The sequence below is a fragment of the Morone saxatilis genome, unplaced genomic scaffold, assembly GCF_004916995.1.
Source record: "Morone saxatilis isolate NCDOM2014 unplaced genomic scaffold, NCSU_SB_2.0 Contig24, whole genome shotgun sequence".
Taxonomy (NCBI): Eukaryota; Metazoa; Chordata; class Actinopteri; family Moronidae; genus Morone; species Morone saxatilis.
The window spans coordinates 12,050,918-12,077,441 of NW_023339807.1; the positions used below are offsets into that span (position 1 = coordinate 12,050,918).

General features: G+C 41.7%; 3 protein-coding genes across 6 annotated transcripts in view; 1 reads left to right on the forward strand and 2 right to left on the reverse strand.

The window, feature by feature from the left end:
* ptprub (protein tyrosine phosphatase receptor type Ub) overlaps window positions 1–14,302 on the reverse strand; it is a 144,755-nt gene extending 130,453 nt beyond the window's left edge. For both annotated transcript variants that reach the window (XM_035672501.1, XM_035672500.1), the window contains exon 1: window positions 14,054–14,302. In XM_035672501.1, coding sequence (XP_035528394.1) covers window positions 14,054–14,123 — 70 coding nt within the window. In that variant the 5' untranslated portion in view covers window positions 14,124–14,302. The remainder of the gene's footprint in view (window positions 1–14,053) is intronic.
* A 2,497-nt stretch (window positions 14,303–16,799) lies between these two features.
* LOC118335389 (glucocorticoid modulatory element-binding protein 1-like) lies at window positions 16,800–25,005 on the reverse strand. Of its 2 annotated transcripts, none has more exons than XM_035671641.1 (10): window positions 24,678–25,005; window positions 23,260–23,402; window positions 22,822–22,880; window positions 22,528–22,646; window positions 22,312–22,415; window positions 21,572–21,756; window positions 20,740–20,889; window positions 18,942–19,079; window positions 18,610–18,726; window positions 16,800–18,524 (listed from the first exon to the last, which is right to left on the reverse strand). In XM_035671641.1, the coding sequence occupies exons 2-10, from the start codon at window positions 23,382–23,384 to the stop codon at window positions 17,995–17,997; spliced, it is 1,527 nt and encodes a 508-aa protein (XP_035527534.1). In that variant the 5' UTR covers window positions 23,385–23,402; window positions 24,678–25,005; the 3' UTR covers window positions 16,800–17,994. The 2 variants fall into 2 exon arrangements, with proteins under 2 accessions (XP_035527534.1, XP_035527533.1); XM_035671640.1 differs by having other exon boundaries at window positions 22,528–22,649; window positions 24,678–25,004.
* Window positions 25,006–25,570: 565 nt separating this feature from the next.
* The window catches only part of si:dkey-34d22.1 (discoidin, CUB and LCCL domain-containing protein 1), a 10,858-nt gene continuing 9,904 nt past the window's right edge, over window positions 25,571–26,524 (forward strand). For both annotated transcript variants that reach the window (XM_035671945.1, XM_035671946.1), the window contains exon 1: window positions 25,571–25,673. In XM_035671945.1, coding sequence (XP_035527838.1) covers window positions 25,571–25,673 — 103 coding nt within the window. The remainder of the gene's footprint in view (window positions 25,674–26,524) is intronic.

Sequence of the window (26,524 nt, forward strand, 5' to 3'; positions counted from 1 at the left end):
TAAAGTATTTCTGATTCTGAAAATTTGTCCAGTCTGCTGTAGAAACCCTCTCTGCCTTGCTCTGCTCATATGACCCTGTTGGCAGGGAGCAGAAAAGGCCAGTCCTGACCATGTGACCATTCCTAGTTATTTTTCCTGATGTACATAATGTTATCAAAGGCCATAGAGAGAGGGGCAGTATTTCTCCACAGAAGCAGCCGACCCCCAGCCCCCCGAAAAAGTGGTGGCACGGAAAACCAGACCTGTGACAGGAAGCTCTCCACCCTGTGTACTGCCAGAGGCCAAAACAATGTGAGTACAGTGGCTGCTGAGATAATAACATACCATGGCGTGTTATGAGCTTTCATGTTGATATAACCACTAATGATCTACCTGAGTGGCTGCCTTTGTCTGGGTTCGTTGGTGCCTAGTGGCTCTACTGTAAAGCCATGCCACACACAGTGCCATGATAACGGAGATGACTGGAGAGTTTGAAAGCTGCAATTTTCCTGAAATTATAATATGCACTTATAAACATATATGTGTCCATGTGCTCATTTACCCTACAGTGTCAAAATCTGTTACTGTAATCTTTGCTGAGCAGTGACCGAGGAAAGAAAAATGAGCCCCAGAGCACTCTTCCAGCAATCATCGCCAGGACAACTTCATTTTCATGAGCGTCGTGTTTTAAAGCCAGAGGTTGCAGTCAGTTCAGTTTTCCTCATTTCCTGCAAACATTTTATCAAAGCGGCAGCTCGGCAGAATCCAACTGAATCTGGCTTGTCAGCTTGAGACTGACAACAGCAGGGCCGCTGTCTGCAGGACATGTGAGAGGCTGCGTTTTCTTTCCCTCGTTCCCTCCTCTCATCTCCATGTGTCTGCATTTCTCTAGTTTCGACTGCCCCCTTCACACTCCTTCACCTTGACCAGGATACATGACTGGGGAGCTGACAAGCCCAAGCATGTGTGTGTGTGTTTTCTGAAGCATTTGTAGGTCAGGAAAAAAAAAAAAACCTCACTGGGAGTCTGACAGAGGGCTTAGGAATACGTTTTAGTCTGGAATGGCACTAAAGCCTTGCCTATGAATGTTATATTATAGCAGTGTGTGTGTGAGGAATACAGAATTTGCAGAGTATACACAGATTCAGAGGGGAAAAAAATGTTTCAACAGGTGAGTGCAGACACAAAGCTATAACAATGCATTACAGGATAAGAGGCGAGACTATTCATGAAAGTGGCCTTCACGACAACTCCCTCAAGAGATTTAAAGTGTTTAATCTGAAGCACGCAGCTTCATGCGGAAGGCTTAGACAGTTTTAATCTAACATGCCTGAGGAGACTAAATTCTTCTATTTTCTGGTCAATAAAGTCTTAGGGAGAGGAACAGGGCTGCAAAAATGGCCATGAAGATATGGCGAGTGATTGTTTCAATAAACTGCTGCCTGTGAATGATCCAAACTTATCTTGTTAATTCTATTGCCCAAGGTGCACATCAGGGGCACAAAGAGCACTAACAAATCTGTAAACCCACGCCAATCCCATCAACTAATGTAGAGAGTAAAGTCAAGAGGTGCTGTGGATCAATTTAGGTTAAAAGAGGTTAATATTGTTTGCCCTGCGAGTAATGAAAGGGCAAGTGCGTGACTATGCATGACTGCAGATCTTTGTGCATATTACGTGTAAAAGATATGTTGACAGATATTGCAGATACAGTCTAAGTGGGGAAAAACTGATAGTTACGCTTTGTGGTACTGAGGCGGGAATGTTAAAGCAAAAAAAAAGGGGGGAAGACGGGTGTGTTCCTAAAACCTTAAAGAAGAAGCTGCTAGTGTGCACACGCGCAGGCATGCATTAAAGCAGGAGTGTGACTTCAATCAACTAAATTATAGAAAGGAGTTTCTAAACCAGTACCTGCTCATTACCTGAAGATGAGTCACTTTGCAAATTACAGAGCAGCCAAATGTCCCAGGTGTATCATTTGACCCTCCTTCTCTCCTTCCCTCCATTGCACACACCGACCCACACATGCAACCACACACACACACACACACACACAGACACACACACTCACACCACAACTTCTAAAAAAAGAAAAAAAGATACACAGATTTTGGTTCCAGGTGTGACATTTGTACTCTGCAGCACTGTTGCCATTGAGACTTGGTTAGTATAATCAAGTTAATCTGTACAGCGGGAACTGGCTAATGAAGTTACCTTCTCCCATCGCCCCGGGCTGGGAAATTATGTCCCTGTCGGGGGCCTTTTAACGTCCGCATGCGTGCATGTTTCCCCCCACAGCCTCCGGAAACACACACCTTCACACACCAGCTTAATGAGTGCCTGGGGAGGTAGGCAGACACACATACTCACAGACAGGTCTGCTTTGAGCCTATACTCACCCTGCCTAGAATACTGAACCCTTCCCAGAAACACTGAGCGTACTGTAGATCCCCTAGAAGCCCTAAGGCTGAGAGGACAAGGACAAAGATGGAGAGGAAACACAAACCTGGTGAAACACGCAGTGGGAATGATGGAGCAGTGAATAAAGATAAATTGAGAACGGAAAAGCACCTTGACACAGGGAAGGATGTGAAAGATATGTCTTTTAGAAAGCTCAGTGATATCTATTTTTACTTCATGGCCAGTTTCTGGATCACAGGACCAGCTCAACATGGGGGATTGTTAGAGAGTCTGTCATGGCTATTATAAAAAATGACAGACAGTTTTACAAAATACAGTATTTTATATTGCACACACGAGACGTCATATGAAAGCGCTTAAGCTGAATTTAAAAAAAGGAAAAAAGAGTAGGGTTGTCCCATGTTGGTCTACATGATCAAGGCTGAAGCCATCGAAGATATTTTCAACCACGTATGAATGACTGAATACTACATTTAATGATTGAGACATCCATTAAAAAAAGGGGACGGCAATACATCACAATGACTAAACCTGGCTGAAGAGCTGCAGCCGCAGACAACAGCTGTGAGAAAGAAAGCAGATGCTTTCCATGTTTGTCTTCTGGTAATTCCGACTCAACACTTTCTGCTGCTGCTTCACAATAAAAGCCTTGAAGACCAGATGGCAACCGATTACTGTGAAGCAACTGCATCGAGTTTTGAGCTACACTCACTAAAATTAGTCGAAATATTGGGCTAAATCTAACTTTGGACTGTTTTTAGCCATGGCTGCTTTAGCTTCATGTTTACCCAGGGAAAACCTTGTAAAGACATCATACTTGTGTGAAATATTTAGAGCAGGGCTTTTCATTTATCTGGCTAGTATTTATCCTCCTCAAGCAGTTTTTTCTTTTAAGCTCTTGAATTTATCAGTAAACCAACTCCACTGGACTGTTTGATCTCTGACCTTCTGCAGAGGAGCTGCTAAAACAAATTCCATCTATTAACAACGTGATAATTAAATATTAACTCTAATGTCTTAAAAGATTTGGACAGGATAACTAGCCAAAGAGATTTCTTACAAAATAGAACGCCAAACATGTTGTGTATTAATGTTTTAGAACTGGTCTATAAAGCATTAGTAAACCATTTTAACCATTAATAAGCTATTTGTTGAAACTCTTATAAAGAGGGACTTCTCAGAAAGTTTTTTTTTTTTGTTCAGCAGTTTAGTATGAGCACACAATAGTCACCACTTATGAAAACCACATTTCCTTCTCAATAACTCCTCTGAATTTCACCTTTCACCCACACTTCGCATTATTAATTTCAACCAGAGCGTATCAACCACAGGTGCAGACATTTATTGCAACTAAAGAAAAATCTTTCTACTCAATCTCTGCAGAAAAAAAACAGACAGACGGACAGACCGATCTTAAATCCTTCAGCAGGAGTTTGTGGCGCCACAGGGACTCACTGGACTGGGATAAATCCTCAGTTCCATGCCCTAAGCACTGAATGAGCCCGTTCCCCCAGGAGCACATGTGCCTAACCAAGCCAACAGACAAGCAGTGAAGCGAGGAACCCTCCTCTGAGAGGTAAAACCTAGTTAATTCATCTGCCATAATGACAGACTGAGCCACCATTGCATCTCCCCAAACCACTACTGAATCCCAATCAAAAGTTGCCTCTTGTTTTCACTGACACACAGAGGCTCACAAAATCAGACACTCGCTCCTTACCCTGGCTCAGAGAAAGGAATTAAGAAGTCAAGTTGTCTGGGAGGAGTTTTGCTCCTTTGCTTTTCCAGTCAGGAGTGAATAAAGCCAAGTTAGCCAGACAAACACATTCCTGTCTGCCTCTTGTTCTGGCAGTGCTACCTCAGACGTGACTGAGTTAGCCCTCCATGCTGCGCAGTCCCTCTGATGGGATTAGCTCTTAAAGACTGTGGAAAACAATTCCCTGCTCCCTCTCAACAAGGTCAAAACAAAGCATTGCTGTGTCACGTCATGCCCTGATAATTCTGCCAACTATCCACCTGCAGGAATGTTTTCCAATACACGCAGAACTGATACCAGGAATAAATGCACAGGTTCATTGTAAATAAGAATTAGGTGGGCCATGTGATTTGACCTTTCTATGTTTGGATAAACCCTCTCCATGCGTTGTAATTATTCACACTGGCCTGGTTCCATATCTTTTCTAAAGGGCAACAAATGGCTTCACTTGTGGTGCACAGGCTACAAGCCTCAGGTTACCTCTGCATGTGGCTTACAATAAAAGGCTGCACTAACAAGAAAGCAGCTATCTTTCCATTCTCTGTTTCACATGCCAAACAGGCTATCAGTTTCAGCGACCATGTTTCCTAAAGTAGAGGAGGGCAAGGACCCGAGGGTATCAGGCTCTTAGTTCTGCCTTACAGCTCGTTCACTCAGTTAATGAGAACATTAATTACATTCTACAAAAATATCTCAAAAACAGCAAGAGTGTGTGTGTGTGTGTGCATTCACAAGAGAGATGAACAATCACGCATGTTTCGTTTCAAAGGTGCTGTTGTAAGGCAAATACGTCTGAACACTGCTAAAATGCCTCAGGGAGGTGTACAGCAAAATATTACCATTTTCTAATTAGGTTGAGACAAATTTGAAAAAGTTTGAATGTGTGAGGAAGGAAGATAAAGCAGGAAGGTGGAGTGCATACTGTGGGTAAACAAAGCTATCTGAAGTAAAGCCTATTAGCGCAGAGCGAGGGATCTGAGCATCAACAGGGTTCCATTGTCAGTTGTCTTATTGTCACATGATACCACTGCTAAGCAGAGTAATACCCATATTAACCACCATTCTCCTAATGCCTTTTCTCCTGTCCCCTGTGATCAGCCTACTTCCAGCCTTAATCCCAGCCTAAGCTGATTCTTAATTACCCTGGCTGTCTGGACAGACAAAGGCCAGGGCCGACCTGCTCCGTGGTCCCTGACACACTGTGTACTCCAGCTACTCTCTAAACACAGAATGGCTCCAATGCCTGTTTTAATGGCAAACCGCAGCTTCTTGATCTTTGCAGTGCAATGTATTTATCATCAGAAGAATGTGTCCTAAGAACAGTATGCAAATTTTTCTTATTAGCATTTTCACACTGTGGAGGAATAAAGCAAACAAAAGCTTCATAATAATCCACATGGCTGTGATTTATAGAAGTTCAAAATGGCCAACGGAGTTCAGCAAATATTTACATATAATCAGGTGGGAACAATCACCAATCTGCCCCTTCCACACATACAAAACACACACCTGGGCACTTGCCAGAATGCATTCAAAAACCCACTCAAACTCCCCCACACACCCACACCGAGGCTAAGCAATTATTATAATCTTCTGTTTGTGGTTTTGAATTAAGCCCTTTGTTAACGACACCCCGTGGGCTCCCTGGACATTCTTGCATATTTCTGGTTTTGTGCTAAAGTGACACACGCAAACGGTGCATTGCCTTTGGCTGTAGAAGGTCTATGCTATTTGAAAATGGCACAAAAGCTTTCTGTCCACATTAGTCTTTCCAGGCCATTCTCAAAAAGTTAGCCATTCATATCAAATTGCCAGAAAACTACAGAACAGTGCCTAAATCTCCTCCACTGGGCCTGCGCAGGTCCCTTGAGCCGGCGGCTTTACAGTAGATCATATCACAATGGTGGTGTCAGCATTTCTGAAAAGCTCCCCTTTTCCCTGTTCACATGACAATGTGAGACCAGTGTTTCAAAAATCATCCATGGCAAGCATTTCCCAAAGGGTCGATTTTTAGTGCCAGCTTAGCATTAATGGTAAGCCATGAAAAACATTTATTTTCAAAACGTATCCACATTATTGTTGACATGACTGACCTGACTGCAGAAGGAAACTTGAGAGGCTCCTCAAACACGGCTCTGGGTCTTGTTGGTGCCCACTTCACCACTTCACTTCCACCCATAAGCCCCTCATGTCTTGGGGCAATCACCTCCCCGTTCTCAGTCTTCCCTTGGCTGGCGGGCCAAGTCGAGCGGCCAGCACAGGAACAAACAAAGGTCTTTCAAACTGTTTGATGAGCTGTCTCTCAAGAACGCCAAGCAGTTAAGCAATCACCAACAAAGAAGGACCCTGGACGGCACTGGAGGGCTGTGAAACATCAGAGTGCCCTAAAGGAAGGTTTGGTAAGGCTACCCCCACGTGGCATTCGGATAAGAAGAAGATCACTTGTCTGGGTGTGTTTAAACAGACCTACACATCAAAGCACATATGCAGACATTATGAGGAACTGTGTTGTACCCGTTTCTGAGCAACACAATAATAGCACAGGGATCTGAAGATAAAGGGCACATATTTTCTTGGTCAGGAGCTATCTCTCTTCATTAGTGTCCCTGCAGAACTGACTCACACACTGTCTAAATACACTGGGCAGCAAGTAGAGATCATCTCTTTGCCCTCAGGCAATTATACCACCTGAATACTGTGACATGAGTGAAAAGGTACAAGGAGGCGAACCCTGAACTGCTTGCCCCTGAAATTTCTTACAGCGATACAAAGTGCAGCCACCAAGGGGGAGAGGGATGGGTTTTGTTTTTTTTTTTTTATAAAAAAGGTACTCACAATCCCCTGAGCAACTGCTGAAATAGCGGCATGTCAAAGGAGGATTGTGATGGGAGGTCATGTAGGATCGAAAAGGAGAGTTTCAAGAGGAAGAAGACAATAAGCTGACTGTGACAGCCTGTGTTTGAGAAATCAATAGGCTCTGCTTTTGTTCTGTCTCACTTCAACACCTGAATCAGAACAAAGCATCCAAGCCTGGCCGAGTTCTCAAACTCTCTTTACAAACATCACTTGACGAAAGCTTTTCAACCCAACTGGCGGTCAGAAGCCAGCATGCTGCTAGCATAGCATATTATAGCACACGCCCATACACTGCGTATCCACCGTTTCTATTTACATTTAAATAAGAGACCAATACAATGCCCCGGCAGTCCAGAGTAGAGTACGGATTACATGCATTCTGCAATAATAACAAAAATTACAAAACTGGCAGACTACTGTGGATTTTTCCCTGCATGGAACTGTGATGAAACTGCATGCAACATTCACATCACTGCAATTCCAGTTTGGGTGAGTCTGATGTTTTCACTTCAACTAAAGATTTCATGGACTCAGACACTCCAGATGAGCTCCTTCAAAAAACCCATTAATGTCATTCATCCAAAAACAAGGTTAGTCAACGTCACATTCTTATTTATAAATGAGACTGTAAATCAACTACTCTTCATACATGTTATATGCGCTCAACAGGTTTGGAATCAGTCCCTTGACTGATTTACCGCCAGCTGGCACCTGTGCTACCACAGCTGCCATGACCTACCCATAACCCACCAGCAACAGCAGATGTCACAGCTGAGTGTCACCACTGTGCATGCATGGAAGGAGGGACAAAATGCCTTCAATTCAACACCAAACTGGGACGATAATGTAACCTAGAAGCTATATAACTGAGCAGAAATGGCATTTCTTTAAAAGAGCTCAGAATTAGATAGATTTTATGCTGTGAAGGCCTCGAATACTGTGCTCTTTTAAATCAGCACACTAGACATTATCCATGCTCTGTTTCACTTTAATGCTCTTCAATTTCCACTGTCCTAATAAAGTTTATGTGAAAGAGTATCAGTCTAATAAGTGTGAGATACATCAAGATGATAAGTGTTCAGGTTCATGGCTGGGTCTCTGAAAGGATATCTGCCCAAAGGGAGTGGTCAAACCAGAAATACCACTTACCCCGTAGAGAGCAGGCATCGTGGCACAAAGACAACTAAAGCCTGCATCCATTACACCACCAGGGAGAAAAATGTCCTGAAGAGAGTGTTTTGACTTTTAGAGGAGTGTCAGTGGTTCAGATTTCACTGGGGGGTTTCATATGCAGAGAACGAACAGGCGGCTCAACAACAGGTCAGTTCTCGACACTACAATCGTGGCCTAATCCTGAACCCTGACTCCAGTGACCTGAGCATTTGTTACACACTACATACACCACAACAGAGGGAGAATCTGGCTCTAACTTTGTTGACACAGGAGAAAGGTAAAGTACTGAAACACGGCCAGTGGGCTAAATATAAACTGCTCAGGAGGCTTTCTTTCCTCTGGGTAGGGGATAAGGAGCAACACTCGCAGCATCAGTCTTGCAGACCCACTTTTTGTAGTCTGGAGCTTGCTACCTAGGGGGAAGAAAACAAGGACTGAAACGGCTGTACCTCACAGCCCTGCTTATTTCTTTGTGGGATAATTACACATCTGTGTGTGTGTGTGTGTGTGTGTGTGTGTGTGCTCGAGCTATGCAGTCTCACTCTCCTTCATATCCAGGCTATGAACACAGGCCCATCTGTGTTGAATGATAAATTTCTCTGTCCATTATTCAAGTAAAACATATGCTTTTAAGTGATAATGAGTATAATAGTCCTGTCATTTTCGACCAGTACATCAACAGGATATTTTGGAGCTTATTTGTAATACACATGGCCTTCTTATGGAAATGAGGCACTACTCTTTTGATGTCTGAGAGGATTTCTACTTTTTCCTGTCCTTTGGTCTACACAATACTGCTAACATTCCTCTGATGCAAACCCAGCTCCTTGTAGCGTTTATGTCATGCAAGTCCTGGCTGGCTGGCTGGCTGGCTGGCTGGCTGGCTGATTCCCACTCCTACATCAAACTTGCAGGCCACACTCGGGATGCCACTTTGATCAAATTTAAGTAAAATGGACTTGCCGGAGTTTGAAAGATCAATACCACATTAATAACACCTGGCTGAGGGAGCTGTGAAGCCTGCACTCTGGCTCTTGCTGCAGAGTGGAAAGGAAGAGGCAGGCCAAGGCAGGCCACTGACTGTAAATCTCTCGTCTTGGCATCTCTTCCAGGGTGCTGGAAGGTCTCACAGTAACCCTGAAGAGCTTATGGTTGTGACAGCTCTAGCCCCCGCTAGCATCAGTGTCAGGGCTGTGTCACTCGACACTGTGGGACCTTCCTGCATGGCAAGACTTCGGCACTTGATTTCCAGCTCTTACAGGCAAAGGCGCTAATGAACAAGTATGCTGAGTAGCACATACACACAAAAATGTGAAACCAATACACACACATATACTCATACTGTATTTTCATCAATATGCTAAAACATTCATAGCATTCGACACAGAGTGCAAGTTTCAAATTAATAATAACAATTCCCTCCAAGCGGGTCTTTTCAGAGATGTTTGTTGGCCTGCAGAATTGGCCAGTGAGACTCAATATAAGCAGGCGCAGGCACAGAGTGGAGAGCCGGGCTAAATGGCAGAGGAGGCACCGCTTTTGAGCATTGTCCTCTTTTCAAAGGCAAAACCTGCTCTTTCTCTGCCTTGGAAACCACGACTCCCAACCTGTACTTGACCTTTCTGAAGAGCAAACAATCCTCCACAACTCACAAAGCCTTTAACAAAAAATTAAAGTTTGAACTAATTTAGAAAGAGAACAGTAACGTGTGATAATTAAAACAATAACAACAAAATGCTTAGCAGGATTAATTAAGCACAACAATCACAAGATGTGCGGGAGCTGCAGTCTAGCATAAAGAAATGTCTGCATGCTCAGCACAGCAGAAGCTATCGTGAAATGCATCACAAGAAAATGAGAAATGAGACCAGCTCGCAACAGAGGAGGTCCCTGATTGGACACAAGCTTCCAGTGATGAGGAGTACCAATCGTGGAACTTGGCATTAAGCAGAATTCTTTGAACACATACAATAGATGGATATGTTTCATCTTCCAGTCTTGTGAGATGAATAAGCCAATCGGGGGCTGGCTCTCCTCCACGTAGCCCCACATTACAATAGATCAGAGACAGAAACTGGAAGAGACACACTGCAGAGCAAGACTCCTCTCATAAGCACCCTGTTTAATCATTCACACAAGGGCTGAAGGCAAAATGGCCAGCACACACGAGCCCAGCGTGAGTCCTGCTGTGCCCTCAGCCGAAAACAAAACATCCTGACGATCTATCTGAATATATCTCTCTGTCATTCTCAGCTTCTCCCTGGAAATTCTCTCCACTTTTTTCCCCCTCCAATCGCCTCCCTCCTTGTTGCAAAGTTTTCCATCTGCTGTCTGAATTACTGCCTGTGATCCCGCAAAGATGGAAATCAACCAGTCTTTTCAGGAGTCTGATTTAGGCCCAATCCCTGCCGCCCATCACCCTCAATCCACAGATGGTGGCCTGGCTCCTGCAGGGAACACTTCCACTATGTGGATTTGCTGCAACTCTGTGGTGCAAGGCAACATTTTCTACATGATGGTTACTTTTTTTCTTTTTTCCTACAATAATTCCCAATGCATCTTCTTTCCCATTCAGTTATATGACTACTATAGTGAACACGTCTAATGGGTTCTCAGGAACGAATATGTAACAGCTACAAATGGTGCTGTGAGATGAATAATGTAACAATAATTACCCTTTGCAATACAATTGGTACAGAGAGCATGGTTAAAAATTGTCCATTCTTTTGAAGAAATATGTTCCATGTTAAGAATTTTGGTCACGCACTAAATATATTAGCCCTCTTTTAAGTAAAGCCTTCTCTATATCCTGTTTTATCTCTAGTGTTCCTGTGCGTCAGATCACCTGTTAAACCCTTTAAATCTGGGCAGATTTTGTCTATAAAATGTCTTGTCTTGTTTTGTCTGACCAGCAGTCAAAAACCAAAAGATATTCAGTTTACTATCATGTATGACAAAGAAACTATTATCTTCAAAAGTGGACCTGCACATGTTAGGCGTTTTTTGCTTAAAAAAATGACTAGGATGATGACTCCATGATCACAATATTGTTGCAGCTCTAATCCCTTTATGCTTATGAGTGCTGGTGGTCCCATAAGTTACATTTCCCAGTGCTACTGATTAAGTTTATACAGTGTAAACTTGAAGCCCTTAAATATTATTCATTCTATGCCATGCTTTAGCTAGACAGTCTGGGCTTCACAGTCCGGGCTTCACAGTCCTTTTCATCTCAATCCAAGTGTTATCTTTTTCACTGAAATAAGCAAAAAGGATATTCTGCCTTAACTTTAGATCAAACTGGGAAAGGAGTCATGAGACACAGGATAATTACACAGGCACACATAACATTTGCTGCTAATAGAGGAGACAGATGGTAAGTGAACAACCATTGAACTCCCATAAGAGACAACAGAGGAGTGAAAGTGTCATATTGGGCTTTACACCATGAAAGAAAAAAAAACACTGGACTTTTTATGTTCATAACCTCTTTGTGTCCGAGAAAACATGATGCGAACGTGATGTTTTTCTACTCTTATCAACCTCACTACAGTCAGCCCAGTGCAGCAGAGAGCTTCCATATTTTATAGCCTCTAATAATTTCACATCCCCTGAACTGACAGCTTGGACCGACCGCAGCATACGCAAGAAAGAGTTATGGAAAATATGGATTAGATCGGGTGAGAAAGGCGAGAAATCCCCAAAGGAGTGCGGGGACTTAACTGTTATTAAGAATTCAAGGTTAAGGTGTGGTCTTCACGCAATCACAGCAATGAAGGCAAAGTGTTGATCAAAGCAGAGGATGATGAAGACTGTGGGAGTCAAGGCTGCATTCATGCTAGTTAATGTCCCCTCCTATAAGGATGTAAGAATGAAGGGAGTCCAGCCAAGGGGATTAGTCACATAGAGAAGAAACCATGAAAACTATCAGCGTTAACTATCAGCAGCTAATGGCGAGGTAAAAGTGCAGATGGCGAGGCTTGCAACACTCCAGTTAACAAACAAAAGAACTGACGCTGTGTACATTTTTTGTTAACAGACACTCACACACAGCCGCAGTGGAGCATCACTGTTCCATTCAGCTCTTTTAATTACCTGTGTATGTGATTTAATCCTTCATATGTCTCAGCCCATTCCTCCTAATGAACTGCTCCATTCAGCTCTTGACAATACACATTCCGCTTGCATGGTTTTGTTGTTGTTTCTTTTACAGCAAGTTATACATAGAAGTGTTGTACTACTTAGCATTTCTAGATTTCCCCAGTCTTTATAAAAACACAAGCACTTGCCAATGAGAAATACGAATGTTTGCCAAATAACAAGTCAAATCTCCTTGTGATCGCAACATAATCAGCCTTTTCAACATGCATGTGACAAAACACTGTGCAGCATTGTTATACAGTGTTGAAGCAGCCTGCAGTGTAAATGTTATTAATATTACTGCCTTATTAGCCTGGTTTTATGTTCTACAGGGGTAAACTATGCACATATATGTGTGCCTGTGTGTGTGTGTGCGCGTGAGACAAAGAGACTCAAACAGGCCCAAGCCATTTTAGCCTTTCGACAAAAAAATACCAAAAATACAGCACTGTAATTACATTGCATGAATAACTAATAGAATACAGAGAATAAAAGCAGATTTTCAAAACATGAATGTGACTGAATATGAAAAGGTCTGTGTCAGATTCCTATAAAAGACGTTTATTTTTAACACTCTGTCTCTCTCTTTCCATCACCCTGATATGTGGCTGATTTGCAAATTTGGGAAGATTTATTTATCCTACTGCAACACTGCCGTGAAAAATGAAATGGGAAAACGTCAGAGTCTAGAAACAATTTAAGAAATTGCATAATTTTGATCCTTTTATCTGAAAAAAAAAACATTTCTGGCCATGTTACAATCAAGCTTGTTTGCACACAAAACAGAAAAGAGGACTTTTAGGAGGAAAGGTCTTATCTGCCAACCATGTGTCATTCTCCTCATCATCTTGGAAGATTTAAAGCTGATTTGTAAGCATTAATGTTTTCTACAGCTAGACAACCAAATAAAAAAAAAGCCCAGAGAGACAGCTCATCACATCATGAGAAAAATCCAACAGCTTTGAGAGCTTTATTTTCCCAAAGTAGAATAAGCTTACATATTGGTATATTAGGCTATTATGGGAATTTTGTTTAAAAAAAAATCAATAAGCATTTAACTTCCTCAAACCTCATTAAGATGTAAACTTAACTTAGAGTCACATACAAATATGCAGCCCAATGCCAGTATGGAGCAACTCCAGGTTTCGGACTCTAGAAGTCATCACAGATTGGTTCAGGCTGTTGGGATTTGGGAGATTCATCCTCACAAGTATTGACTGAATTGCCTAAAGGTCGTGGGAGTGTCGCTCATTCCGTTTTGAAGAAAAACCGTTTCCCTGAATGCACTGATATCTAACTTTTGATCGCAATGTCAAACACCGTTTAGGCTACCTTGCGCCTTTAAATATGCTTGAGCAATAACAAAAAGGCAGAAGCAGCGTAGCGCAGAGGATTGTGATGTTTTGGGAAATGGGAGCTTTCCCCAGAACACCCAGACTCAGTCCTCCTAAATACGCAACATATTAGCAAAAAAAAAAAAAAAACTTAATAGACTCATAAAGTTATTAAATAATGTGTTTTTATCTTCAGCCTTGGGGACTAACATTGTCCCGTTCAGAAAGTCATGGGAAGCAGCGTTAAGCAGATAAACGCAGCAGCGTGTTGGAGAAAGGGGGCACAAAGTTGGCATCTCCACCAGACTCGCTCTGCTTTTGCTTTTAGCGGAGTTTCATTCACATGTTAAAACTTCCCAACTGCGTTTAAGGAGATCGACATGAATATGTGACTTACCTGTTGGCCCCTCAATGCCATCGGCGTAGATCTGAACAGCCAAAATCAACAGAAAGGCGCAGGTGTTCATCGTGTAGCTGTTTTAGTCCACTTTAAATGTGCAGGAGAAATCATTTCATTCACTCCGTGAGGTCCGGGCGCGCAAGTAATAGAGCCGAGCCTATCTACTCCCACAATTCTCACTGAGTGGAGTTTCAGAGACAGTGAGGAGACAGGGCAGAGCTAGTCCTGCAAACTGACGTCAGGGTAAACAGTTCAGGGAAGAGATTTCTTTCTCAAGCCCACTTTCCTTCCCAGCCTCCACTACTCTGCTGACACAAAGTATGAGCCGGGCGCCTCCAAGCGGCCGAGTCCGGCAACGGCACTGTGGTATTCAAACGTCTGCCAAGCAAAAAAAACCCAGACTGTGTGTTTGTGTGCTGCTGTACTTGCACCTTTGTGGGGACCAGTAAGAGTTTCAGATGTTCAGAGTGTGGACATTTCTGGAAAGTGTGGATATGTGAACTCTTTGCTTCTTCAAAGTGTCGTTTGAGGTTTAAAACCGGATTTTAAGGTGAGGATCCGAATTAGATTTAGAGTCTGGGGCTGGGATTTGGGTTAGGCTTGTAGTTGGGATGGTTAAGGTCAAGGTCCTTGCAAGTATTGAAGCATAAAGGTGTGTGTGTGTGTGTGCTTGTATTAATCACACAGGGACAAAAAGTCTATTCACACACATTATCGGGTCTTATCCTCAATTTTGTTCATCCCCGCAATACATTTAAGAATTAAGACTTGGTGTTTGTTAAGGTCAGAGTAAGAGTTGGGGTGAGGCATGTAGTCATAAGGGGAATAAATGTAACTCAATGCAATGTCCCTCTAAGTGATTAAAAACAAGCATCCATGTGTGTTGGTGTGCATGTGCAGAGACAAGGACAAGGTGCTGATCTCTTTCTCTGTTTTTACATCAATTTGGCTTAATTTTAATGAGACGTTACTTAATCTTCACTGCCCAGCAGCTCCTAGCAGCTGTCACCATGCACCCAGCAGCATAAGTACGGGATTATCACTCTGACAACAACAGGCAGAGAAAATACTCATTACGTGGCTTTGTTTTAAAAGTAACACATGTAATTTCTTGTTTCTGCATTAAACAGTATTATAGTCATTCTCTTGTTTTAAAATCACCTAACTGAAGTCTAATTATCCCAGCTATACACATAACCTTTCTCGTTTTAGCTGCTGTTTTACAGCTGAGGACAGCCGTATATTCACACATGACAGACAGGTAAGCATGCCTTCACACCTCCTGACAGGTGCGAAGGATTTATCTCCATAAATTATGTTGTGTGCATTGAGTTTGTGACTGATGATCTTAAATTTTCTTCTATACCAACAGCTGGCCATGTTTGTTGAAGAATACCTGGCAGAAATCACTCTTGGATTTCATTTACACTTTTAATTTAAATTTACATGTAAACACCTTCATGTAGAAAAGCCACTGTGACTTTAACATAGCACGATATACAATATATACGATATATATATACAGTGTTTGATTATGAGTTGTTGGACACTGGTCACACGCTGCAAGGTGTCTTCTCATATATCATTACAACACTACCCAGGCCCCGAGATTCACCTTTGAAATCAAACATCTTGCACAAGTGCTGATGCTGCAGCCACTGCTCTGCATGACCCAAGCTGGTGTTAAAACATTGCTGGGCTCACACGTTTAGCTTTGGCTCCAGGAATCCCAATTGGACCATGATGCCATTATGCAGGTTATTCATCATTCATTTTGTTGTCAAGTGTGAACATTAAAGCTGGGGATTAAATTAAAGAGGGCCAACAAACGCATCTAAGGCTTCCAACATGAGTGCATATCTCAGCCTCTAATGTTGTTAGCCCTGGATGACAGATGAACGATGGATTGCTCAGCAAATTACTTAATTTAACCAAAGGAGCACAGCGTATGTCAAGCTAACACCTGTAATTACACCTGCTTGATGCATGGCAGCCATTTTGCACCCTGGTATTCAAGGCACAGAGTAGCAATTTATTTAAACTAGGGAGTATTTTGGCCTGAATCTGTTCAACTGCATGATAGTTTAATTTGCAGTAAACCGAACAGGATGTCGCAAAATACTGTTCAAATCCAATATGCTGACAGCTGCACCATGATGAAAGTCTCTGATTTTTTATCAGCTGCCACTCATGATCCCTCGCAAACAGCTACATCTGCACAGGCAGTGTTGTGCATAGATTTATAATAACATATCATTACAGTTCTGAGAGAAGTTGTCAAAGGCTGGCTATCAAAGTATTACTGTCTATCACATGGCCTTGGCATGCAAAAAGGTGCTTCAAAAGTAAAAGAACAGAAAACACGGGGCAGAAAGCGGCTGCTACGCTGCTGTCTGTGAGGTAAAACTGAGGTGCCATACACCAAACAGTGATATCAGAAAAATCAATTTCATTTGTCTGTCAAATGGAAAATGAGTGTTTGACATTAGTGACTGCTGTGTGACCACAAGTCTGACAATCCTGTGAGGTGAAACCACAGAGCAGCCATTTTCTCCCGTGTGATTTTCTGTTGGATTACCAATTGACTTCTGTTTTTATAAATGGAACTGAAGTAAAGTATTCACAACGGACCTACACTGTAAGGAGGGTTAATGAAACATCTTAGATTAACACCAACACAGTATAAAAATAAAAATAAACTTCAAAGAATACATATATTGTCTTCCTGCAGTAAGTCCAGCATTTTACAATTCTCATCAACAATGGTGAAGTTAGCTCTTTAACACAGGCTTCTGTTAAAATATGAAACAAAGTATTTTATTTAAATGTGTTCATTGTCTTACATGATCATATCGGACCATCAGCGTCATTTTCAGTCATTTTCATCATACTCTCATGTGCATAACATCTTTTTCTCTTTTATATTTTTTCTATGATAAAGGGGAGTAAATTAACAAGATTGGTAAACAGTACCCGGTTTAAAGCAATAGCACGTCAACAGTCACAATACTTACTAAAGTTTACTAATAGTTTTCACTGTCAAAAATTAGGAATAATCTATTCTTCAGACAGTGTCTGGTGCATAGATCTTAGGCAGGTTTTAGGCATAATAACAAGGGCCTAAATACAAGCCTGAGTGAGATATACTGTATTTCACAAAATCAAAATTATATAAAATTCACCACACAAGGTTAACTCACAAAATATGGATTTTCAATTATAAATAGTATCAGAAATTATTTATAAAAGTATGAGGAAATATTTGTCACAAATACCTGAAAAAGGTGCCAAATATTTTTAGATACGGTAAATATTATTTACATTGACATGTGAAAGGCATCTTAAAAATGTAGAAATACTTACTGTCACACATATATGTTTCTAATTCTTTAGAATGTTTCAGGGCAGCAACAATTACTTTCATTATCAATTAAACTTCAAATAATCAATTTATAATTTCTGGCCTATAAAATGTAAAATAAAATTGTAAAAAATGCTCATTGCAATTCCCCAGAGCCCAAAGTGACATTTTCCTGTTATAAAATATTGCAAATTTTGTTTGACCAACAGTCAAAAACCCAATGGTAAGAATAGGAAAACCAGTGAATATTCACATTTGAATAAGAACATTTTGCTTAGAAAAATTACTTAAATGATTATTATCATTTATCAAAATTGCTGCCAATTAATGTTTTGTCAGTGGACCAATCAGTGAATCAACTAATCATTTCAGCTTTACTGTGTTGTGAGTTGATAAAAATAAAAAGAATGAACCAAAATGCTCTTCTTGAATGTGTCTTTTACAAACAACTCAATGCAAGAACAAATGTGCGCTTGTAACACTGCAAACAACTGAAGTAACCACAACATATATGAGAATACAAAATGTTTTTGTTTTTTAATTCCCCTTTTAGTCCCTTTGGGATTATCTTTCTCCCTCACTTACTTTTATGTTTCTTTAATGCCTTTCTTCCTATAATCACCTTTTCAATGCCATGCAAGCCTTCTGTCTCCTCATTTCTACGGTGAGGGTCTTCTTGAAACTTAACAGTCCTTTGTCCATGCTCTTTGTGGATCCCTGAGGTGTCCTCTGTCTTCACACCCTCCTGTCTGGGCCTGTGGAGCTTCTCCTGAGTTTCTATCTCACTGATGTCACGCTCCCTCTCCAGAGTGGCACCATGGCCGTCTCTGTCCATCTTGCCAGCCTCCGCAGGGTGACGCTGTCCAGTGGAGGCAGAGAAATGGCTAAAGAGCTGAGGTTTGATGGTGATCTGAGCGTAAGATGCAGGTGATAAACCGGTAAAGGAGAAAGGCTGGATCGGTGGGCCCAATTTGACGGGGGACAGCAAGTTGTGGCTGTTTGAGGGGTTGTGACGCTGATTGCGGAGGTGTTTCGAGGATTTCATTTTGGAGGAGGTGCTTTTATCACGATCCTGCTTCCTCTGGTCTTCCAAAATCTCATCCAACGCTAAGAAAAAAACAGGATATTAGTTCATACAATCAGCTGGGGTATCACTGTATGTACTGTATGTTGCCTTCAACAGTTTTCTCACCACAAACATTGTTATGTATTTTGTTCTCTTCATCCTGGCTGCACTTCAGGACCAGAGCTTGCTTTACTGAGTCTAAAAGCCCAAACATCTTACACAGGGAATTAAGTATGACGGCATCTGAGAAAACAAAAATATCAAAAGTCAGCTTGTCCACATAAAATCACTTTTTTAAAAATCAATGCCCATTCATTTCCTTTTGGCAGAGTAATATTACAAGTCATTTTTAAAAATGTATTTACTTTTTTTTTTTTTACTTGAATGACATTTGACTAAGTTTAAATCAATTATTTTCACAGTCATGGGGTTAGCTGGGTACCACTGTGGGAACTCACCTGTCTCCTGCAGGTTGGCGTTCTCACTGCGAACCTCCACTCCTTTAAGAGTAGCTGATATTTCAGTCTGGAGACTGGACAGGACCTCCCCCATCAGCCCTGAGTCTGCTACTCCCTTCCACAGGCTCAACACGTCATCTAGAGAAGGTCAATTAGGTAGGATATTATATATGGGGAAACTGTGTGGTGCATGTGTGTGTTTGTTTATCTTTTTATTTAAATATGTGAAAGTGCCACAGAGAAATGAGAGAAAGTGGTATATGTGTGATAATGGTAAAGTGATTTGAGTATTTGTGAGAAAGTATGAATTCCTATGCAAGCTGTGGAGTTGGACTCAATGGGAAGAAAAGGCAGAGCAAAATAAATAAGAAATGTGGGATAAATGAGATGGAGTATTGAGGCAGGGAAATGTCTGGAAGTGAGCTCTGGGCAGAGTTTAGGGGTTGAAAGAGAGTAATAAATTGAGGAGGGAAATATAGGAAGAAGTGTCAGGGTTGGAGAAACAATGAAAAAAAGATATAACGAGATAGAGGAAATGGGAGAGGTGCCGCACTTGGCAAGTGGATGTTAAATGGGTGATGGAGGTAGAGAGGAAAGAGTAAGGAAAATGGGTTAGAAAAGAGGCGCTCTAGGAGGAGAGAAAGGAGGACAGGGCAGACTGGAGGGGGACTGAAAAATTACTTGGGATCTGTACAAAACTGCGCAGAAAAGAAGTTAAGTATATTAGAGTGATAAAATGTTAGAAATGCTTGATATCTTATCTTGCGAGAAATGCGTCCACTTTCACATTTGCTTAAATGTCTGTCAAGATAAATGCAATGTGCCCACGGAAAATATTCCAAATCCCATTTACAGCTATCTGAAGCTAAATTCATGTATCTCACCATGTCGGGAATGTACACTAATGGAAAGAAACACATTTCTGGAGATAGAGGAGCGTAGCTATAGGCTGAGTACGTTCGCTGAGAGTTGTCAATTTGTTTTAAGACCTGTGACAAGCAATATTGCTTGTGCAGTGAGGCACTGCAATTTGCCATTCACACAAAAGATCACTTGAGGCTATGTTACCGACTCTAGTCCAGCTGGAACAATGCCTAATCAGGTCACCTTTAAAAGCCCTTAAATCAAAGCATAGGTCCCTGCAAGAAAAAGCCACACTTAGAAATGTCAGATGCCGTCAATGGTAATATAAAAGGACGTGACTTTGTACCTGCCAGTGGTCAGCAACATTTTAAAGCCAGTCTGCAGGAACATCCAGCAGATTCAGAGATTCATTGGCTCAATGCATCAGAGGTGTCAAGCAGCAGTGGCTGCAAGAGGCTTGACACAAGGGACTGACAGACTGCAGGTAGACTGATGTTAATGTTCACAGTTGTCATTATTCACCTGTTGTTCTGTTTATTATTCAGGCAATGATGGTTTAAGTCTAAATGTAGTATTAATTTTCCTCTTCAGCTAACATTTTCATCCATCAGTGATAGGACGTGGCTTACAAATGCGTGGCCTCTGGAGAACTTAAAGTCAGTGGGCTGAATCTGTGCCTAAACAAAACATATATCCATGTGGTGTCTCCTGTCAAAGCTACAATGGAGCACTGCAGGTGAGCAGTTTCCTGCTTTGTAGGATAATGTGCAAGGCCAGACCATCAGTAAATGAATGAAGCCTCTCTTAAGTCTTAATAATCAATACATTTGTCCAATCACCCAACCCTCTTCTGTGTCTTTTTCTCCATACCCACTTTTTTTTCATCCTGTTCAGGCTGTTTAACAAGCGCCTCTATAGTCTTTCTCATATCTACCAGGTGTGTCAGCCTTCTTCCTCTTTGCAGCATGTCCATTGGCTGTTGTGGGATTTACAGGCCGGGCTGGACCAGGGCTCCACTCTGCTGTTGCACTGAACTTCTCTTCCAAGAGTTCCTCTACCTCTGCTGCATCATGTACAACCTCACCTGAAATGAAAGTGCAAAGCAATATACTGTAAATAGAGCGCATAAACTTCTCATATTGCCATAGAACGTGAGTAGGCAGAGGGAAGACAAGGAAATCTGTCAGTTTTTTCCTAGATATTTCATAGATCATAGAAGATTTATGTGCAGTGGTTGCTTGGGAAGGAAAGTGGTGCATTATTAAAGGTATATGACTGTTCTTTGTGTTACATTTTCTAATTCATGTGTCAGAAATAGGGATGTAACACTACACTCAATGAGGATGTAACGATATACTCAACTCACGATTTGATACAATTCACAATACTGGGTTCACAATTGATTTATAATATGAAGTATAAAAAATATATTTAGTATAGTAAAGTATATTTTCTCATACATTTTCTGCATCAAATTATAAAATCGTTTTTTTTTTAAGTAGTAAATAGTGACCTCTGCTGTTTAAAAGGAGTATCACCATTTTACATCTCAGATTTGAATCTTCCCAGATTTGCAGATTTGTATCGCGATTTACCTCTCTCACGATACATCTTTGCGGCCCAAGTGAGAAGTAACTATTCTTGTTTCGTTCTTGCTGATAAATTATATCCAGGTGGCTTCAAAAGTTTTTATCTGCATCAGTACATCAGGCCCCAGCATATGTGGGAGAAAAAACATCAAACCGTAAATGCCAACTGAAATCTACCTGTCAGGGGAGGCACCTGTCCTCCGAGAGGGTCGAGTGCCAGACATGACGGGCTCTGCTGCACTAAGGTCCCCGGGGGAAGCCGTGTGCTGTTGATCAGCACATCAAATTTAGTGCTGCGGCAGGTGTTGCTGCACACTGTGTCATGCTGGTAGAAATCTATCTGGCCGGAGTCCATCATTTTTCTACGTGAGGAGAAGCAGGTTTAAAAGAACATCACAGAGTACCCAAGAAAATATTTGTGTTACACAGCTGCAGAGGGGGTTTAAAGTATGGATTTAATCAATCCCAATAGCTTCCCAGAGGTTTGCTTGACACAAAGCCCATTGATCTGACCTCTAAAGGAATAAAGATGAAAAGAGCAGATATTGCCTATTGGGCTGGTATATTGACTCACTGTAACACTAAGAACAAGTGCAAACACGATAAAGGGGTGAGAAGTATCACTCAGCAGCTTGCTTGCGTGTTATTTGATCCTGCTATCATAATAACGCTGCTTACCGACTACCTCTGGAATGTACTGGCAAACCCCAACACAGACAGGCTCCACACAAGTGCATATTATATGAATGACATATGACTGCAGTAGATTGAGGTGTTTAACGTCTGACACTTTAACGTCAACACAACAAAGTAATCTGAAGGACTTTAGATTTACAGTTAGCATGCATGTGTCTCCACAGCAGCTTTGAGGAAGAGGACAGACAGACAAATTGTGTTTTTCTTTAATTTAGGTCTACCTGAGCATTACCCCTCCCAGTCTGATGGCCCTCTTCCAGTCCTTCAGAGTGGCTTTCCCTGCCAGATGTACAAACTGCTTAGGACTGATGAGCTGGTCATTGAACTGTAAGAGAAGGAAGAAATATTCAGACGAGAATGTAAAACGAATATCGTGTCTGATTTTAAGAAAAAATAATTCTAACTGATAAATTCATAATTCACCTTTTGATTAGAACTTTGACACATCGGACATTGATCCCAGGGCACACAAACTTCTTAAAAAGCAGAACCGCCCTGCTGTCTCCACAGGTGATGGGGTAGCCATACTCGATCTCCTCTCCTTCTGCTTTACTGTCTTCTAAAGCCAAATACACAGTTGTTAAATATCAGTACAGCTTGAAATACACTGTGAATTGGATTCATTCGTGCACAGAATACCTTCATTGTATTAAGTAAGTTATTGATTTTATGTTCCTTTGTGTCTGACAAGTTTAATGTCAGCAGTGAATGGAAATATCTTTGTCACGTACCATGATGTGTCTCTATGGCCAAGACTGTAGTGCCAGTGTCAGCAATGTCGTCATTTACCCTGCAGAGGGCGACAGATTCTCACATTTAACACAATAATCATTTCATGTTAGCTGATAGTTGAATAGTTCTGAATTTTATCATCAGAGTGTGAATAGCTACTGCTGTCTAACCTTATTGAAAACAAAGTGTTTTTCCTTTTCTCCACATAGCTTACTGTTAGATTCTTTGACGTATAAGCCTGCATTAAACTGAATATGAATAGTAGTAATGTTGAATGATGTGGGCAGGGAAGAAGGTTTTATGTTATCAAGCTGAATATCTGCCTAAACATTTATACAAATCCTTCTGTACGTGTACGTTTGCTTCTCTATGTTGTCACACAGCAAATGCTAAACATCTATTTTGCCCTTTAGTGATATAATGATAAGCCATGTTACCCGTGCAGAATGGGCTGCAGGTGCAGGATGACTTGAGTCTTATGGTTGTTGCCACTGGACTCCCCTTCCTCTTCCTTCACCGTCATGAGATCCCCTGAAGACACAGTGACCTCAGCACCCGCCATCACCCCTCCCCACAAGAGCTGCACGCAGAGGGGGTCGAGCACGCATGTTAACATCCAGATCACACACACACGCATGCAGTGAGGCTATTTAATGCGTACACAAGTCAATGAAAGCCTCCCCCATCAGTCTTTTCTGGCATGCAACTGTCATAGAAATGAATCCATACTGGGTTTAAAGTGACATAATCCTCACATAGGCAGGCCTTGTTTTCCATACTGCTGTTGAGAATGCACAATCCTAGATGATGGGACATGAGCTTAAGGTTTTAACTAGAACCTGGGTTATAAGGCCTAAACTGTAAAAAAAAAAAAAATAAATAAATAAAAATAAATGATGCCGTTATATGACATCAACAGTGGACTCAACAGGTGAAATGTATTAATCTATTTAGAGAGAAACTCTCAGTCAGATCAGTACTGCGTTATGCAACCTTGTTGCATTTAGGTCTCCACTTTTTCCACAAATATGACACCAATAAAAGACCTGTTTCAATCTGCATCAGTGTCACCAAGTCTTATTAAGCAAATTCCAGTTGATATTAGTTTCCAGAGACAGTCATTTATATAGGCCTTAAGTATTAGTAGGCTATCCTATACAATTCCTGAAAAGCTTACAGTTAAACTATGAAGTATAAGGTCCTGGCATGTCCTTAATTACTGACAATATAGTGCTGACAAACATACATCATCATAAACACATGTTATAGGGGTCAAATGTGAATAAACTGTCCACTGGACTACTATCTATGGTCATAGCAATCAGGGGGACAAAGCAATGCAAATTCCCACCTGGTAAATAGTTACAGAACAATACATAATACATGCTCACTGCATTAATTCTAGTGTGGTCTTGTCCACAATATTCTTTCCTGCACTATCAGCAGCTGAGGCGTTAGATACACTGGGCGACAATATAAATAGCAGAGAGAGAAATGGAGGAGAAATTAATTCACAAACTGTTAGGATTATTCCATGGTGGAGAAACAAAACAGGCAACCTTTCCATGCAGTGAAAAGCAGCCTACAATAAACTGATCAACATATTCCAACACTATATCAAGAGCCCCTTTGGTGGATCACCAACTCCTACACCGACAGTTGCGTGTCTTCCTCACCCTCCTTCACCCACTCAAACTGACGTCTGTTGGTGCGGCAGCACGCACACCCCGGCCAACAACGGTGCGACGGCGCGCGCTCCTCTTCCACAGAGGGTGCCCAAAAGACCACAGGGTCGAAACCAAAGCTCAAACACACGACCTGCTACTTTAAAGAATACTGTCATAGTTTTACCTACCGTTTTTACAGCAGGGGATAATTCATCCTCCGTTTGTCGGAGAGGCAGAAGAGCATGCGCCGTGCTGCTTCGTTACACTTCCTGCAGTGAACGCAGCATTTGCCTGAGAAGCATCTGTCCCGCTGTCACGAGAAGCGGTTAGTTCGCACGCGATGCGTAAATCGGTCAAAGTGCTCTTATGTGCGAGTGCACGGCTTTGTTTCAGCACCTCTGAGCCACGGCACTGCATATGTAGGAGCATTTCAACCTTTACAAACACCTTTACACCACAAAGGAAGTCGTGAAAATGTTTATTTGCCCTCCTGGTACGTTTAAGATTCAGCAGCTCTACCCTTTTTTGTCAGTTGCCACTTGTGTGGCCCAATTGTGTTGGTTGTCATGCAGTAAACGATGTTCTCAACAGTTAGCGTGTTGTATTGTTGTCGTTGCCTGTGTTTCACCAGAAGATGGCAGGGTTTGCACTTTCTTTGAGGACAGAAATGTGGTGTTTATTGGTCACACAGAAAATGTGTTTGCAAATGTTGTTCTTCACCATATTGACGTTTGAACGCCTCATTTCACCCTTTGAGTTTATAAAATGGCCTCCATAAAGGAACATGACAGTCTGAGATCCAGGTTCAGTGTTGACATATTAGCAAACGAGAGTAAATTAGTATTACTGTTAACTGCTGGTCTCAGATCAGCGCACACCTACAAGTCCGCCCTCCCCTATTTGGGAATGGAATGCCTGGGGTTGTTTGATTGACACCGACGGAGAGCCAATGAGAGGTCGAGTTTACGTCTCGTGGCCAATAGTAAACAGTCAGTACTTTGTACTAGAACTTTTCACTGAAGCCAGACTCGAGACATCGGGGCTTGCACCTTACTTTTTTCCACACAGAGCTCTGGAAATCATGCTTGCAAAGTACGAAAACATCCGAGATGCTGTGAAGTCTCTTATTACCGGTTTCTGGATCACTTTTAGCGTCTGTTCCGTAGGTGTTCACGGCCAGGAGGGTAAGAAAAAGCCTCTTTTATTGACGCTAAAGATAAGATAAAGAATGTGACGCGAGAGTTTATTTCAAATATCTTAGCCTGCTGCTACTACTCCTGGTTACGAACAGTTTATTTTAACTTAATGGTATGGTTTTGTATGTAGTAACATGGTCCTACAGCATATACCAATACAGAAGTCTCTAAAAACATCATTTGCATCCTACCTAAGTTAGAGTCATGCAGCATACAAACGCCCTGCTATCGTTTTATACATTTTAAATGAGCAGCTATTAATTATTAATTAAACGGGTTTTGCCATTACTCTGTAATACTCTGTAATGTACACGCCCAGAAGGTTTTGATATGCTTCTACTTTTATGATATGAACCACAATAAAGTTATATTAGACAAACATTGCAGACATTACATTACATTACACATACTGGATCTGTTCTTTCTGTCAGTGACAAATGACAGTATTTCCAAATGAAGTAGCTGCAAAGGTCGTCCCTGTGTGTCATTGTAGCATTCTTTACATACTCTTCCCCTGTGTGTGTTTACCTGATCCCAGCTAGCAGCTTACCTTTGCCACAGGTTGTTCTGTTTTTTTTCCAGAACAGCAGTGAGGTCCATGTGCAGTATGAATCATAGTGAACATATATACACAGACAAATAGAAAAACAATGTTCTGCCCCACAGACTCTGACTGTAACACATAAATCTTTTTTTGTTGCTGTTTTTGTCCGTCTCTGGGGCTTTGGTTTCCTCACATCGGAAGATGATTAAGTCCAGGGTCAATTACTTATTCTGAATCACACTGTATGCAAAGGGGCTTTTTGCGGGGGCCAGTGTATGGGGAGGGGGGGGGGGGG

Excerpts from the sequence above, each read along its gene's own strand:
- LOC118335389 (XM_035671640.1), bottom strand. The coding sequence starts at position 23,384 with ATGGCGGGTGCTGAGGTCACTGTGTCTTCAGGGGATCTCATGACGGTG. Across the intron at positions 22,881-23,259 it reads CTGCAGCCCATTCTGCACGG|GGTAAATGACGACATTGCTG; the intron begins GTAACATGGCTT and ends CGCCCTCTGCAG. Across the intron at positions 20,890-21,571 it reads ACAGGTGCCTCCCCTGACAG|GTGAGGTTGTACATGATGCA; the intron begins GTAGATTTCAGT and ends CTTTCATTTCAG.